A 16,946-nucleotide genomic window follows, 5' to 3' on the forward strand; every position below is an offset into this window, starting at 1 on the left:
GAGCAATGTCTGATCCCAGAACTGTCACTGTGAAACTCGAGTGGCCTGAGGTGCTTTTGAAAAATCTTTTTTTCTTTGGCCTGCTATCATTTTTATGCATATAGTTTGAGGATGTGGTCCCCCCAACATGGCCTAGTGGAAAGATAATGGGTGAGAGCTAGAGGACCAGAGTTCTAGTCCTAGTTCTGCCACTTGCCCTGCTGTGTGTCCGTGGACAAATCACTTAACCTCCCACGGCCTCAGCTTCCTTATCTGTTAAACAGTTTCTGTTAGATGCTCTTCCCTGTCTCGCAGGGATGTTGCATGGACAAAATGAAAAAGTAATGCATTAGCACTTGAGAAAAATTGTAAAGCGTTATGCAAATTGAAGGTAGGGCTAATTCACTTGTTGCCTTTCCAGTTTTTCAGATGCTTTTGAACTAATTTTCTCTGGGGCCAGCACATTCACTTCTGGGCATTCTCAGCTGTGGCTCTTAATAAGCTGGGCCCAAAACTTTTAGACTGTGAGCCCACTGTTGGGTAGGGACTGTCTCTACATGTTGCCAACTTGTACTTCCGAAGCGCTTAGTACAGTGCTCTGTACACAGTAAGCGCTCAGTAAATACGATTGATTGATTGAACCAAAGCATGTCCCTGTCTCTTCCTTACCTGGGAGAGGGAGAATCAACTCTTGGGAGCCAGACATGCTGAGTGGTTCTCTAGGAGCCTCCCTAAAGTCAGCTGGCTTTTCTCTAGAGAGTTTTCAAAAGAACTAATAATAATAATAATAGCATTTAATAAGCACTTACTGTGTGCCAAGCACTGTTCTAAGTACTGGGGTAGATAAAAGGTTATCAGTTTGGACAGTCTCTGTCCCGCATGAGGCTCACTGCCTAGATAGGAGGGAATAGGATTACAATCCCCATTTTACAGATGAGGTGACCTAGAGACTTGCCCAAGGCCACCGAGCAGGCAAGTGGCAGCCAAACCCTTTCCTTCCCCTGACTTTCCCATCGCTGTAGATGGCACCACCATCCTTCCTGTCTCACAAGCCTATAACCTTGGTGTTATCCTTGACTCCTCTCTCTCATTCAACCCACATATTCAATCCATCAGTAAATCCTGGTCTGAAGGTCTGTTGACCTTCATAACATTGTTAAAATCTTCTCTTTTCTCTCCATCCAAACTACTGTCATGTTAATCCAGTCCCTTATCCTATTTTGCCTTGATTACTCTATCAGCCTCCTTGCTGACCTCCCAGCCTCCTGCCTCTCTTCACACAACTCCATACTTCACTCTGCTGCCTGGATCATTTTCCTACAAAAATGTTCCGACCATGTTTCCCCACTCCTCAAGAAACTCCAGTGGTTGCCCATCCACCTCCGCATTAAACAGAAACTCCTCACCATTGGCTTTAAAGCCCTCAATCACCTTGCCTCCTCCTACCTCACCTCACTACTCTCCTTCTTAGCCTGCACCCTTCACTCATCTAATACTAACCTTCTCACTTGATCTCGATCTCGTCTATCTCACCACTGACCTCTTGCCCACATCCTGCCTCTGGCCTGGAATGCCCTTCCTCCTCATATCTGACAGATAATTACTCTTCCCACCTTCAAAGCCTTGTTGAAGGCACATCTCCTCCAAGACCTTCCCTGACTAAGCCCTCCTTTCCTCTTCTCCCACTCCCTTCTGCATCGCCCTGACTTTCTCCCTTTGTTCATCCTCCCTTAACAGCGCCACAGCGCTTATGTACATATCTGCCATTTATTTATTCATTTATATTAATGTTCGTCTCCCCCTCTAGGCTGTGAGCATATTGTGGGCAGGGAGTGTGTCTCTTTATTTTTATTTTGTACTCTCCCAAGCATTTAGTACAGCGCTTTGCACACAGTAAGTGCTCAATAAATACGATTGAATGAATGAATGTAGTTCAGTCCCCTCGCTATCAGGTTGCTCTTTGCTGACTTGGGGACTGAGGTTTTTTTTTTTTTCCTATAGGCCAGTGAAGAATTTAAATATATTTTGGGATTAAAAGCTCCACTTTCAGCCCTAAGTACACAATTGTCCCTCGGTATTAGAGAAGCAGCGTGGCTCAGTGGAAAAGAGCCCGGGCTTTGGAGTCAGAGGTCGTGGGTTCAAATCCCGGCTCCGCCACTTGTCAGCTGTGTGACTTTGGGCAAGTCACTTCACTTCTCTGGGCCTCAGTTCCCTCATCTGTAAAATGGGGATGAGGACTGTGAGCCCCACGTGGGACAACCTGATCACCTTGTATCTACCCCAGCGCTTAGAACAGTGCTTTGCACATAGTAAGCGCTTAACAAATACCAACATTATTATTATTCTTATTATTATGAGGGGATTGGTTAGAGAAATCCGCCGCCGATGAGGTGGAAATGCAAATGCCACCTGCACCCAAGGCAGCTTCACTTAAAAGCACGAGAAAGTTTATCCGAATATCTGGGCCACGTGGACTCTCGGGCGAGAGAGCCGGCTGGGCAGAAGCGGGGCTGCTACTGCCGGTGACCAAAGGGGCTGGCCATGGGGCTGGGGTATGTGTGGGTTTAGCCAAACATGAATAGGGAAGACTGTGAACAAAAACATCTTCAAATATCATAGGACTACGGTGGCATTTACTGCTCTCTCTCTCTCTCTCTTTCTCTCTCAGGTATTGCAGAGCATCCTGGAAACAGAACGAGATTATGCTAAGGAACTCCAGTCGCTTCTTGGGACATACTTAAGACCCCTACAGTCCAACGACAAGTAAGAGTTAGATTTGAAACACTCACTGGGTAGAGTGGTAGTGCCAGTGTTAAGAATCGCTACTTATAACTTGTCAAATGGTTGGAGTAGCTATTTGGATACGGGACACTGAGTCGCATGTGACGCTGCACGTGTTAAGCTGGACGGACTGCGTCGTGTCATGATACCATAAGGAACATTTTGTGGAAGTCCGTTCAATGCGGTCCAAGTCTAGACCGTTTGTCTGGCAATTCGATGACCCCTGGGTCGCTCTGATCGTGGGCGTTGATCCTCAGTCGCGGGACTCGGCGACAGGAGCCAAGGCTGAGGAAAGCTGGGAGCGTGAAATAAAAATGCCAGTCATAAAAGTATCTAGTGTCCAAACAATAGTATTTATAGAGCGCTTACTCTGTGAAGAGCTTTGTACGAAGCATTTGGGGTAGTGCCCTAGATGTAGTCTTTGCCCTCAAGAAATTTACGGTCTAGCAGAGGAAACAGACACAAAAATTACAGAAGCGGGGAGCAATGCCGTTTAAAGACATGGACGCAAGGGCTGAGGGAGGATTGTAGGCATGGATATTCAAGTACTTAGAGCAGCGGTGGAGAGGTAGTGGAGGGGAAATAGGGTGGGGAGATGAGTAGCTGGAAACCAGTTGATCTGGAATGAAACCAGAAAAGTGACCACACAACCAATAATGGAGTCTTCTCTAGTAGTATTGTGATAGATAATTGTGAGAAACAGCATGGCCTAGTGTAAAGAGCATGCTCCTGGGTGTCAGAGGACCTGGATTCTAGTCCTGAATCTGACACTATCTGTTGTGTGACCTTGGGCAAGTCACTTAACTTTTCTGTGCCTCAGTTACTTCATCTGTAAAATGAGGATTAAGCTTAATGGCTCCATGAAGGATTTGAACTTTGCCCAAGCTGATTGGCTTGTGTCTGCCTCAGCGCTGAGTATGATGCCTGTTACATAGTAAGCGCTTAACAAGTACCATTAAAAAAAAGAAGATAAGCAGGTTACCAAGTATACACGGTTAGGTCACCAGAAGGGTATAAAATGTTGATCTGCTATTTGACTTTCTAGATGAGGCTGAATAAAGAGTGGTCAAATAACTCTGCGTTTCTGCTGGTTGCAGCTTCATTTTGAAGATTTTTAAAACGGCTGAACTTTTAGTCACTAAAAATCAAGTGGAATCCTTGGTGATCATTTTTCATTGGTCATTAAGCATGTGAACTGAAAAATATCCCAATTTTCTTTGAGCCTTCTTGTCTAGGAAGAACTCAGCGGAAGTAAAATGAGCAAGAGCTGTTGGAATTTTGCCACATTAATAGTGACTGAGTAAAGGTGGTAATTTGGAGAGACTCCTTTCAGAGGATTAAATGTTTAAACTTATTGTAATGTTATTAGTCCGAGGACAGAATCAAACTCTTATAAACTGTTTTTTCGTTATCCTGTTACACTTTATATCTATGTCCATTCAATTTGTTAAAGACTATTCAGTCCATAATATTTACTGAGCGCCTACTGCCTGAAGAGCAGTGAATTAAACCCTGGGGCGGAATGTCATGAAGGAAAAATTAGAGGTGGTACCTGACAGCCCTCAGAGGGGCTCATAGACTATCCTAGACTCAGACAAGTATCTCTACCTCCTAAATAAAATGGAAAGTGTAGCAATTGTTCGGTTACCAGCACTGATCAAATTCTCCAATCTGGATAATTCAGGCGAAAAGACCTTTTCCCTTAATTCAGTTCCTCCTTCACTTTCCACTTAACTCAGCCTAGACATAGCTCTGGTCACAGGCAGTTCGATCCATTTTGTTATTTCTCTTCCTCCACTCACCTAAATTTTCAAGTATTTTCGTGGTCTTTGACCCAAATCCTCCATTTAAAAGTTTCAACTCAAAACTAACCATCTCCAGAAGAATGCCCCTTAAACTTACTGTCTGTGCTTCGCAAGGAATCTCGGGGAAATTCCCACGCTGCTACGAAGGGATTTTCACAAATGAGTCTGTAGCAGTATTACTGCACTGTCAACATTGTAGTGGGTCACAACAAAAAGTCTGCTCTGTTATGGAACTGTCTAGGGGACAGAGATTAAAGTTTATAGGGGGAGAAGTGGTGAGATTGAGAAAGAAGATTATAAAGTCTGTATAAGATTGAAAGAAGAGAGGGGTTATGTCTGAGAAACATTTGTGGGGGCTAAGAAAAAGGAAGGGAAAAGACTGAGGGCAGAAGAGGTGAGAGACATGAGTCAAGTTTGAATTGAATTTGAATTTTGTCGAACAAAATTCTGAAGGCATTTACAGTAGGATGTTTCTGTTTCTCCCTGCCCTCACTCTGTTCCTCTAGGCACTTAAATGACTGCAGTTGGACAGACTGATTTTGTGATTGGCGTTCTTCAGCTAGTGGGCATGGTGTCCACCCGAGCTTGAAGAGGTGAAAGTAGCCCAAAGTCAGGCCCTTGCTTCTGAGAGAAGCTGGTGGATTTTATTTTTCATAGCCTGACTTAGGGTTTTTCAGCGTGTGGTTCAGGCAACATATAAATAGGAGCAGAAATAGGAACTCTGAGCACTTCTGGGGTTACCGGTAACATTTATTCGAGTCTTCCATTTCTTGATGAGTCAGAAAAGTTACTCTCGCAGTAGGGAAATTTGGTTTGCTTCTGGTTGCCTTACTCTTTTTTGTATAAGAGAAAAGACAGCGTGTCAGAGGATATGCCAGTGAGGCTTGCTTTAAGGAGGACTCCTGGAAACGTTCTTCCCATCTGAATACGTGGAGTAAGAGAGCTCCGTGTTCCAGTGTTTTCATCATCTACCTGTGTTCTGTGATTCTCCAAGTTGTGGAGTGAGTGAGGCCAGAATTGTTCTCTGGCCTTGCGAGTTGTGATCACAGGCGATGTTTGGATGCTTTGGAAAGAACACATTAACAAACATAGAACTGTCCAGGTTCCGCCAACTGAAATAATCACCTAGTAAAAGGCCCACCTGAGTATTTGCAGGGGATTTGTCTAGAGTGAAACTAAACTTTAATGTATTTTGGATTAGAGAGTCAAAATATTCAAGTAATAAGCAGGAGGGGAAGAGTATTGCTTTTGGAATGATCCCTTGTAAAAGGTCAGACATAAGTTTCAACCACCCTGAAAAATTCAGCTTTGTGGCCCAGTGTTTAGTAAAATGCTTGGCACATAGTAAGTGCTGAACAAATTATGTTGTTATTATTACTTTAGATGCAATAACACTTGATTTGCTTTGTGCTTAAAAATGAAAATGAAACTTTCAATCAATCGTATTTATTGAGTCCTTACTATGTGCAGAGCACTGTACTAAATGCTAGGGAGAGTACAATATAACAGTATAACAGAGTTGGTAGACACATTCCTTTGCTCACAATGAGCTTATAGTCTAGAGGGGGAGACAGACATTAATATAAATAAATTACGGATATGTGCGTAAGTTCTGTGGGGCTGGTGGAGAGTTGAATAAAGGGAGCAAATCCAAGTGCAAGGGTGATACAGAAGGGAGTGGGAGAAGAGGAAAATGAGGGCTTAGTCAGGGAAGGCCTCTTGGAGATGTGCCTTCAATAAGGCTGTGAAGGTAGGAAGAGAAATTGTCTGTTGGATATGATGGAGAGTGTTCCAAGCCAGACATGGGTGAGAGGTCAGCAGTGAGCTGTATGAGATTGAGGTACAATGACTAGGTTGGCATTTGAGGAGCACAGCGTGTGGGCTGGGCTGTAGGAGAGCAGTGAGTCGAGATAGGAGGGGGCAAGGTGATTGAGTGCTTTAAAGCTGATGGTAAGGAGTTTCTGTTGGCAGCGGTGGGTGGGAAACCACTAGAAGTTCTTGAGGAGTGGGGAAACATGGACTGAACACTTTTGTAGAAAAACGATCTGGGCAACAGAGTGAAGCAGGGAGGTCAGCCCAGTGGGTTAGGATAAGTGCTTGGATTAATGTCTAGAAGTTTGGATGGAGAGGAAACGTGAAGGTTGAACTGACAGGATTTAGTGACGGATTGAATAAGTGGGTTGAATGAGAAAGTTGAATCGAGGATAACACCAAGGTTGGGCTTGTGATACAGGAGGGAAGGTGGCTGTCTACAGTGATGGGAAAATCCGGGGGAGGACAGGGTTTGGATGGGAAGATGAGGAGTTCTCATGGACATGTTCAGTTGGAGGTGTCGGCAGGACATCCAAGTAGACTTATCTTGAAGGCAGGAGGGAATGTGAGACTCCAGAGAGGGAGAAACATCGGGGCTGGAGGTGTAGATTCGGGATTCATCTGCATAGAGGTAGTAGTTGAAGCCCTGGGAGTGAATGAGTCCTCCAAGGGAGTGGGTGAGGATGGAGAATAGAAGGGGACCCAGAACTGAACCTGAGGGACACCCCCAGTTAGAGTGTGGGAGGCAGAGGAGGATCCCATAAAAAAGAATGGGTGGCCAGAGAGATAGGAGTAGAACCAGGAGAGGACAGCTTCCATGGAGCCAAGGTTGGGTAATGTTTCCAGGAGTTGGAGGTGGTTGACAGCATCGAAGCCAACCGAGAGATGGAGGAGGATTAGGATGGAGTAGCGGCCGTTAGTTTTGGCAAAAAGGAGATCGTTTGTGACCTCTGAGAAGTCGGTTTCTGTGGAGTGAAAGAGATGGAAGCCAGATTGGAGGGGGTCAAGGAGAGAATTGGAGGAGAGGAACTTGAGACAACTGGTGTAGACATCTCACTCAAGGAGTTTGGAGAAGAATGGTCGGAGGGAGCCGTGGGGTCAACGGGGACTTTTTTTTTTTTTTTAGGATAGGAAGACATGAGCATGCTTGAAGGCAGTAGGGGAAAAGCCATTTGTGAAGGAATGTTGAAGATGGCGGTGTCGGAGGGAAGATGGGAGGGGACAAGTGCTTTGATAAGGTGTGAAGGAAGGGTTCAGATGTACCCGTGTAGGGGATGATTTTTGAAAGGAGGCAGGAGATCTCTTGAGATACTGCTGGAAAAGATGGGAGAGTTGAAGAAGGGACAGGAGAAGGGAGGGACTGGAGAGGAGCAGGGAAGATTTTGAACACCTTTTGAACTTTAAACATGTTAATCTACTCAGTCCTTTTCAGATGCGTTATCTCTGCTTTCCCAGTGGGGGAAAAGAAGAAAGGAATTTAAGTGACCTGCTTAATAAAAGAAGTCAGGGCAGGACCATGGACTAGTCAAAAATATTGAGCACCTACTAGGTGTGAAGGAAGAAGACTTGGTGCTGGCTCTCAAATTTACCATTGGATGAAGCTCTTGTTTCAGAGCCCTGTGGCCAGTCTGTTATTCAGCTGCTTCACGATAGCGGATTGAAAGTTTATCTCAAAAACTAATCACCAATTTGTTTCAGGTTAAATCCCGTGGAGTTTGCATCTTTACTGGGCAACTTTGAGGAAATAGGCACTTTTCAGCAAACACTGTGTCAGACCTTAGAAGAATGTGCCAAGTAAGTATCACGTGTTGGTCCTTGTGCGTCGTGTACTTTTTTAAAAAATTTGAACTAAAGTCTTAGAAAATGATTCCCTTAATCTTATTACTCCTGTTACTTTTTTAATGAATTTCCTTTGCCCCTGTTAAGACAGAATAAAATAATGTTACGGAGATAAGGCACTAGGTGGTGGTATTTTTACTACAGAGAAATTGGAGTTGTTTTGGTTAGGTTCTGAACTTCTGCACCAAGTCGTTTCGTAAAAATTCACATCAGTTTGTCGAAATGAATCAGTTTGAGAAATCCTGGAAACTGCTGTGACGATGGAGACACACTTTAGCAGTGTTCTGGTGTTGTGCTATTTTCTTTCTTAGCTTATATGCTACGATGACAGTATTTTTCTCACGCAGATCCAAACTAGTCGATCTGATACCATCTCATGAGAATCACAAGAAAGTCAGAAAAAGAATAGGATTTATCGTTACTTTAGTTCACATAGCTGGCTAGAGAGCTGGTGAGGCCTCTTTATGGTTTATTAGTCTTTGCACTGAAATTAATCATTGGGCAAATACAATTTCTTGTTGGTGCCTACAAAGTTTAATCAGTAATTAAGCCTGTAGATAGCCATTTTTGTTTTATTGGGCACATATTTCTCCCAGCAAAAAAAAAAAACAGTGGTTCTCTGTATCACATTTTAAAAACAATTTTGGAAGACGTACTTTGGATTTATTCCTGTGATTTTTGCAACACATTGGCCACATTGTTAGGATTAAGTTGATATTTTGGCTTTGTGTTTTGGTGGGCTTAAAGGCTTTGACACAATATCAAGTCACTAGATAATAATTCTTCTTGTCTTTCTTCTACTCCCTAATACTTCCTGCTTTTAAAATGTATTTTGAGAGTTTTGCCTCTTTTATTTCCAGAGTTCCAGAGAATCAGCAGAAAGTAGGAGGATGTTTGATGAACTTAATGCCCCAGTTTAAAAGTCTGTATCTGACTTACTGCGCTAATCATCCTTCGGCTGTCAATGTTCTCACACAACACAGGTAAATCATGCTTCATATTAGTTAAAAAAAAATCAACAAATTAAGTTGCCTCATTTTCCAAGACATTTAGTTGCTTCAATGAAGCAACTGCTTCATGAAGTACAGCTTCCAGTCAACTCTTGGTTATCTGTGGTGACATTTCAAGGAGTAGAGGGGTGAACAAATTCTACAGATATTATAAAAACCTTGGTTAGCCATATGTTTCAGTTTCTGCCTCTCCTCCTGCCCTTTCCCTCGTGCCCATCAGATGTTAGATTGGAACTTCTGAAAAGTAACCAAACTGACCACTCTGAGTTGCCTCTCTCTTGCCCTTTCAATGTTGTTGAACAGCAAGATGGCCAAAAGGCAGGCAGCAAAAGAGAGAAGGAGAAAGACAAAAAAGCCCGGATAATCTCAACCAGAATAACTGGCTCATTAAGTAATTGGAATAGACTGTCGGTCAATGCCAGGCTCCCTCTGAAGACAAAGGGGCCTCTGTCATTTAGATTTCTTTATGCAGTGGCAGAGGGTGGGACAGGAAGTGCGGCCCTTGAAACTTTTTAGCTTTTCTGTGCCAGGAAATCTGAACAGTGTGTTTGACCGTTGAATGGTAGCTTGGACTCATGTATTAGAAAGAGTTTGTGCTTCACAAAAGTGATGCAAATGCTCTCCACTTAGTTTCCCCAGTCCTGACACTTGTATTGGACTCAGATTCCCAATTCTGCCCAAGAACCGACCTAGCCTTCCACAGCTGCTCCAAGTGAAGCAGTTCTCATTCTGGTGTCACCCTGGCCAGGCCCGTACGTTATTGTTGAGCCGCCCGAACCGACCCGGAGGGCAGCTGGTGAGGACTAAGATAACTGTGGTAGTGCTTGCTAGGTGCCAAGCGATAAAAGATGTCCCAGGACAATAGGTGTTTTCTTGGTTTCCCGAACCACAGAGGGACCGGATCAAGGGGAGCGTCTCAGCAGCTACCTGTAGAAAGCTCTGTGGATTATCATCATCATCAATCATATTTATTGAGCGCTTACTATGTGCAGAGCACTGTACTAAGCGCTTGGGAAGTACAAATTGGCAACATATAGAGACAGTCCCTACCCAACAGTGGGCTCACAGTCTAAAAGGGGGAGACAGAGAACAAATAAAATAAATAGAATAGATATGTACAAATAAAATAAATAAATAAATAAATAGAGTAATAAATATGTACAAACATATATACATATATACAGGTGCTGTGGGGAAGGGAAAGAGGTAAGATGGGGGGGATGGAGAGGGGGACGAGGGGGAGAGGAAGGAAGGGGCTCAGTCTGGGAAGGCTTCCTTTGCTCGATTATCTCGAGCAAAGCTTGAAACTCCCGTCACAGTCAAGAAAAATTGTACCAATAGAAGAATGAGATGTTGACTCAGGAGGGTGAAAGGCCATAGTAGTGTAAAAGCAAGTGTAGGTTGGCTGCTTAACTCTTTGGTCAGAGGATTGATTGATTATCAGGTGGCGTCTGCTACTTTCTCTCAATTCCCTTCAGCAGGTAAGACAGCTTTCTGCAATGGAACCTAGAAGTGTCACTGACAGACTGAAGAGCAGAGTTTCACTAACATCCAGAGACCTTAGCTGTTTTAATTTTTTGCAAGTATTTTAATTTTTTAATTTTATTTTAAAGTATTTTAAAGTATTTTAATTTTTTGCAAGTATTTTACTTTTTTAATTTTATTTTAAAGTATTTTAAAGTATTTTAATTTTTTGCAAGTATTTTAATTTTTTAATTTTATTTTAAAGTATTTTAAAGTATTTTAATTTTTTGCCTCAGGCTTTTTGATGTAAATTAGAGATACAGGATTGAAGCAATTAACTGGGAAACTCAATTTCTGATTTTACGGTAGTGAGCTTCTCTTTGGTGTCTTTCAGTTATAATTTGTAACTCCATTTTTCATTCAGAAAACGTGATTTTGAGTAGTATTAATCAGGCAAGGGGATTTTGAAGAAGTAGGAGCACCGAAAGGTAATGGGTAGCAGCGTGGCTCGGTGGAGAAGAGCACGGGCTTTGGAATCAGAGGTCATGGGTTCAAACCCCGGCTCCACCAATTGTCAGCTGTGTGACTTTGGGCAAGTCACTTCACTTCTCTGGGCCTCAGTTACCTCATCTGTAAAATGGGGATTGAGACTGTGAGCCCCACGTGGGACAACCTGATCACCTTGTAACCTCCCCAGCGCTTAGAACAGTGCTTTGCACATAGTAAGCGCTTAATAAATGCCATCATTATTAATGTTGAGAAATTCTCTGTCTTTACAGTGATGATCTGGAAAAATTTATGGAGACTCAAGGGGCAGCCAATCCAGGGATTCTGATTTTAACTACAAGTCTCAGCAAGCCATTCATGCGACTAGAAAAATACGTTACGCTCCTCCAAGAACTGGAACGACATATGGAGGTAAGGAAAGGCTGGCAACCATCTGAGAGACTGTATATCTGCAAAATTTGGAGTTATTAATGTATATGGACCGAAGCAGCCTCCCTCTATGTCTCTGCAAATTTTTATGATGATCTACCAATCCACAGATTTTTTTTTCCCACCACTCGGCCCTCACGCCAGTCCTTTTTACACAGATGGATAATATAGCAGACTCCCGATTTTCAGATTATCTCATTGTGAATTTAGCTGGGCAGCTCAGGATGCTCCTTTCCTCCAGGCTTCTAAATGGCTTCTTCTGCCCAACAGCTGTCTTTAAGCACATTCAGACCCACACACATACTCACTAACATTCAATTTCTTTTAATTTGCTCTCTGAATCCAGAGGCCGGACTCAGTTAGTTGTCTGCAGACTTCCCATTGTAAACTGGAGCCATTCCCTAGATGTAGCTGCTTGTAGATAGTGCTTTTCCTTTTACTGGAGAAACCCACCCTGCTTCTCCCAGGTACCTGAATCTTGCAGGGATTTGAGAGCTGCGGGGAAAATTATTGGGAGAGAGTAGAAAAGAGGGATTTTTGAAGTGTTCTCTATTTTCAGCTATTGACTCTCCTCCCCAAGTAACTGAGTATCTATTGTTAATATAGATGCCTAAATAACCACATATTTTCCATGCTACAGAGCAAGTAGCCTTCTTCAGAGCTGGGTAGACCTGTTGTGTATTAGGTTTTCGCCTATCAAAATGACTTTTTTAATGGTATTCATTAAGTGCTTACTATGTGCTTACACATGGAGCTCACAGTCTTAATCCCCATTTTACAGATGAGGGAACTGAGGCACAGAGAAGTAAAGTGACTTGTCCAAGGTCACACAGCACACAATTGGCAGAGCCAGGATTAGAATCCAAGTCCTTCTGACTCCCAGGCTTGTGCCCCACTAGACCACACTGCTTCCCAAAACTGTTCAAATGGAAAATAATAATAATAATAATAACAATAATAATAATAATAATAATGGGATTTATTAAGCGCTTACTATATGCAAAGCACTGTTCTAAGTGCTGGGGAGGTTACAAGGTGATCAGGTTGTCCCACAGGGGACTCACAGTCTTAATCCCCATTTTACAGATGAGGTAACTGAGGCCCAGAGAAGTTAAGTGACTTGCCCAAAGTCACACAGCTGACAATTGGCAGAGCTGGGATTTGAACCCGCGACCTCTGACTCCAAAGCCCGTGCTCTTCCCACTGAGCCACGTTTAGTGATTCTGTCAATATAACAAAAATACACAGGGCAAAAAATATCTTCAAACTAAATGTAGTACCAAACAACCATTATAGTATGCCTTTGAGAGCAAGGAATTTTACAAAACAAGTTGCGTACTATTTAAAGAAAAATGAAAAGCTTTGGGCTTGCCAGCTGACTGACATACTGAAAGCCTTGATGGCTCAAATGTCTTTGTGAAAGTTTGTTTTCCCAGCTCAAGGCAGTAAGTGTTGCACACAGGGAGATGCATTCATTCATTCATTCATTTGTACATATTTATTACTCTATTTATTTATTTTACTTGTACATATCTATCCTATTTATTTTATTTTGTTAGTATGTTTAGTTTTGTTCTCTGTCTCCCCCTTTTAGACTGTGAGCCCACTGTTGGGTAGGGACCGTCTCTATATGTTGCCCATTTGTACTTCCCAAGCGCTTAGTACAGTGCTCTGCACATAGTAAGCGCTCAATAAATGCGATTGATGATGATTCATTCAGTTGTATTTATTGAGCGCTTACTGTGTGCAGAGCACTGTACTAAGCTCTTGGGAAGTACAAGTTGGCAACATATAGAGACGGTCCCTACCCAACAGTGGGCTCACAGTCTAGAAGGGGGAGACAGGGAACAAAACAAAACATATTAACAAAATAAAATAAATAGAATAAATATGTACAAATAAAATAGAGTAATAAATATGTACAAACATATATACATATATACAGGTGCTGTGGGGAAGGGAAGGAGGTAAGATGCGGGGGATGGGAGGGGGACGAGGGGGAGAGGAAGGACGGGCCTATCTATCTATCTATCTATCTATCCAATTAGGTTATCTATCTAATCCAATTAGGTTATCTATCTAACCAAGATAGGTTAGACCTATCTAACCAATCTATCTCTTCCTAGTCACCTGCATATTTAGATTTGCAGACCATGTAGTTGTCACTAGGACAGTTTAAAGGCCTTTCTTTCAATGCTGTGAGCCTGTGAGCCCACTGTTGGGTAGGGACTGTCTCTCTATGTTGCCAACTTGTACTTCCCAAGCGCTTAGTACAGTTCTCTGCACACAGTAAGTGCTCAATAAATACGATTGATTGATTGATTGAATGCTTATGATTTGGTTGGAGAGGGGAGGGGGGATGACCCTGATGGGGTTGCAGTTTACTCTAGTTGCTCTTCCTGTTGTCTGGAGAAAATCAATCGATCAATCAATCGTATTTATTGAGCGCTTACTATGTGCAGAGCACTGTACTAAGCGCTTGGGAAGTACAAATTGGCAACATATAGAGACAGTCCCTACCCAACAGTGGGCTCACAGTCTAAAAGGGGGAGACAGAGAATAAAACCAAACATACTAACAAAATAAAATAAATAGGATAGATATGTACAAGTAAAATAAATAAATAAATAAATAGAGTAATAAATATGTACAAGCATATATACATATATACAGGTGCTGTGGGGAAGGGAAGGAGGTAAGATGGGGGGGATGGAGAGGGGGAGGAGGGGGAGAGGAAGGAAGGGGCTCAGTCTGGGAAGGCCTCCTGGAGGAGGTGAGCTCTCAGCAGGGCCTTGAAGGGAGGAAGAGAGCTAGGAAAGTTTTGAGGTTTGAAAAAGTTTGGGTCGCTTTCAAGAAAAAAGTTGTTCATTTCTTGGTGTCGGCGAGGGCTGCGAGCTTAGATTCAAAGAGAAACCACATTCTCAGGGTATTTTTGACTTGGCTGAAACCCTAAGGCAATAGAGAACTAGTGAGAGGGAGCAGCCTGAGAGATTTCAGTTATGGTTTGCTTAAGGATCTGACCCCAGGATGCCTTTCCAAACCCTAAACCAGTTTGGTGAACGGCTTGAGGCTTGCCCATCGCCAGTAATTGTGAAAAGCCAGAAACAGCTTCAGTTTCCAATACACAGGTATCGGTAAGGAGGGTGGCACCCGTAGCGGTGAATGACACATTTACCCCTGGGCTAAAAAAAAAAAAGTCTATTAAAAAGTCAGGGCTCTCTGTCTTTTAGACTGTGAGCCCACTCTTTTAGACTGTGAGCCCACTGTTGGGTAGGGACTGTCTCTATATGTTGCCAACTTGTACTTCCCAAGCGCTTAGTACAGTGCTCTGCACACAGTAAGCGCTCAATAAATACGACTGATTGATTGATTGATTTAACCATGCCCAACCTCGCGCTCAGTTCCCCCACACTCCCATTTCACACCTCAGTCAGGAGTCCTTGTCATTCCACCCCCACAGCCACAGAACATCAACTTTTTTTAAAAAATGGTATTTATTAAATCCTTACTATATGCCAGGCACTATACTAAGCACTGGGGCAGGTATGAGCTAATCAAGTTGGACACAGTCCCTGTCCCACGTGGGGCTCAAAGTCTTATCCCTATTTTACAGGTAAGGTAAGCGAGGCACAGAGAGGCTAAATGACTTGCCCAAGGTCACACAGCAGACAAGTGGTGGAGCTCAGGATTAGAACCCACGTCATCTGACTCCCATGCCTGGGCTTTATCCACTAATGGCATTTTTTTATTATTAAGCGCTTACTATGTGCAAAGCACCGTTCTAAGCGCTGTGGAGGATACGAGGTAATCAGGTTGTCCCACGTGGGGCTCACAGTCTTAATCCCCATTTTTCAGATGAGGTTACTGAGGCACAGAGAAGTTAAGTGACTTGCCCAAAGTCACACAGCTAACAACGGGTGGAGCTGGGATTTGAACCCATGACATCTGACTCCATACTGCTCCTGTTCTTGGTCTTCATCATCATCATCATCATCATCATCAATCGTATTTATTGAGTGCTTACTATGTGCAGAGCACTGTACTAAGCGCTTGGGAAGTCCAAGTTGGCAACATATACAGTCCCTACCCAACAGTGGGCTCACAGTCTAAAAGGGGGAGACAGAGAACAAAACCAAACATACTAACAAAATAAAATAAAAAGAATAGATATGTACAAATAAAATGAATAAATAAATAGAGTAATAAATATGTACAAACATATATACATATATACAGGTATATACATATATACAGGTCTTCCCCTGGGGTAGGCACCATCTCTACTTCCTGGTGTAGAGACTAGACTGTGAGCCCACTGTTGGGTAGGGACTGTCTCTATATGTTGCCAACTTGTGCTTCCCAAGCGCTTAGTACAGTGCTGTGCACACAGTAAGTGCTCAATAAATACGATTGATTGATTGATTGGTGTTTAACATGACTGAGCCGCACTGGAAATCAGGGCTTCTGGTAGTCAGTTCTGGTGACTTGACTAGTGAGCTTTAGTCTAAAACAACCCTGCCCCGCTCATTTTTTCGGTGGAGTCTAGCAGAGAGGGGCCAAAGGAACAGTTGGGTTGGTGGGGGCTGGTGGGAGATATATTGAGTGTCCAAACTCCTGGTGTGGTTGAATCTTGAACATTAAATGTAAGTGATTTCTCAGTGTGAACCACAAATCCCAGCTCCTGTTGAGTCTGTAGCACCATCATCATCATCATCAATCATATTTATTGAGCACTTACTATGTACAGAGCACTGTACTAAGCACCAGGACGCGAGCACGCTCCCTATCCAGGAGCCATATGCCTTTTATCCCAGAAATGAGGCCTCATCCCTTACATTGAAGAGACTAAATCAATGATGGGGAAAACCACTTCATGTTTTTCTCATCATAGGAGAATGTTAAAGGCTTAGTGCGGCACTTTGCACTCAATAAGCACTCAATAAGTACCAGTGATTGATGCAGGATTCTTGGGGCTCGAACTGTTTACAGTATCTCAAGTGTTTCTTTCTTTATTAGGAGGCTCATCCAGACCACCAAGATGTTCTGAAAGCTGTTACATCATTCAAGGCTCTCGTGGTAGGTGATGATATTGAAAATAGATTGCTTCAGTTTGGTGCCAGGTTGCTAGGAATACATCAGACACGACACTTCCCTATCTGTGGATAAATAAGCGCTTAATACAGTGCTGTGCACACAGTAAGCGCTCAATAAATACGATTGAATGAAATGGCCTTCATGGTGTTCGTGCTGTACTTCATGGGCGCTCTAAAAAGCGTGCATACCTCTCCAAGAATGTGAACTTCATTGTAAAAATTTGGAT

At 43.0% G+C, this 16,946-nt stretch overlaps 1 protein-coding gene across 1 annotated transcript in view; it reads left to right on the plus strand.

The window, feature by feature from the left end:
- Positions 1 to 16,946, plus strand: part of ARHGEF6 (Rac/Cdc42 guanine nucleotide exchange factor 6) — a 101,622-nt gene that overhangs the window by 61,569 nt on the left and 23,107 nt on the right. Inside the window, exons 7-11 of the mRNA XM_038747918.1 lie at positions 2,648 to 2,742; positions 8,076 to 8,171; positions 9,077 to 9,199; positions 11,470 to 11,608; positions 16,643 to 16,702. Of these exons, the coding sequence (XP_038603846.1) occupies positions 2,648 to 2,742; positions 8,076 to 8,171; positions 9,077 to 9,199; positions 11,470 to 11,608; positions 16,643 to 16,702 (513 nt within the window). The remainder of the gene's footprint in view (positions 1 to 2,647; positions 2,743 to 8,075; positions 8,172 to 9,076; positions 9,200 to 11,469; positions 11,609 to 16,642; positions 16,703 to 16,946) is intronic.

Source organism: Tachyglossus aculeatus, chromosome 6 (genome assembly GCF_015852505.1).
Source record: "Tachyglossus aculeatus isolate mTacAcu1 chromosome 6, mTacAcu1.pri, whole genome shotgun sequence".
Classification (NCBI taxonomy): Eukaryota; Metazoa; Chordata; class Mammalia; order Monotremata; family Tachyglossidae; genus Tachyglossus; species Tachyglossus aculeatus.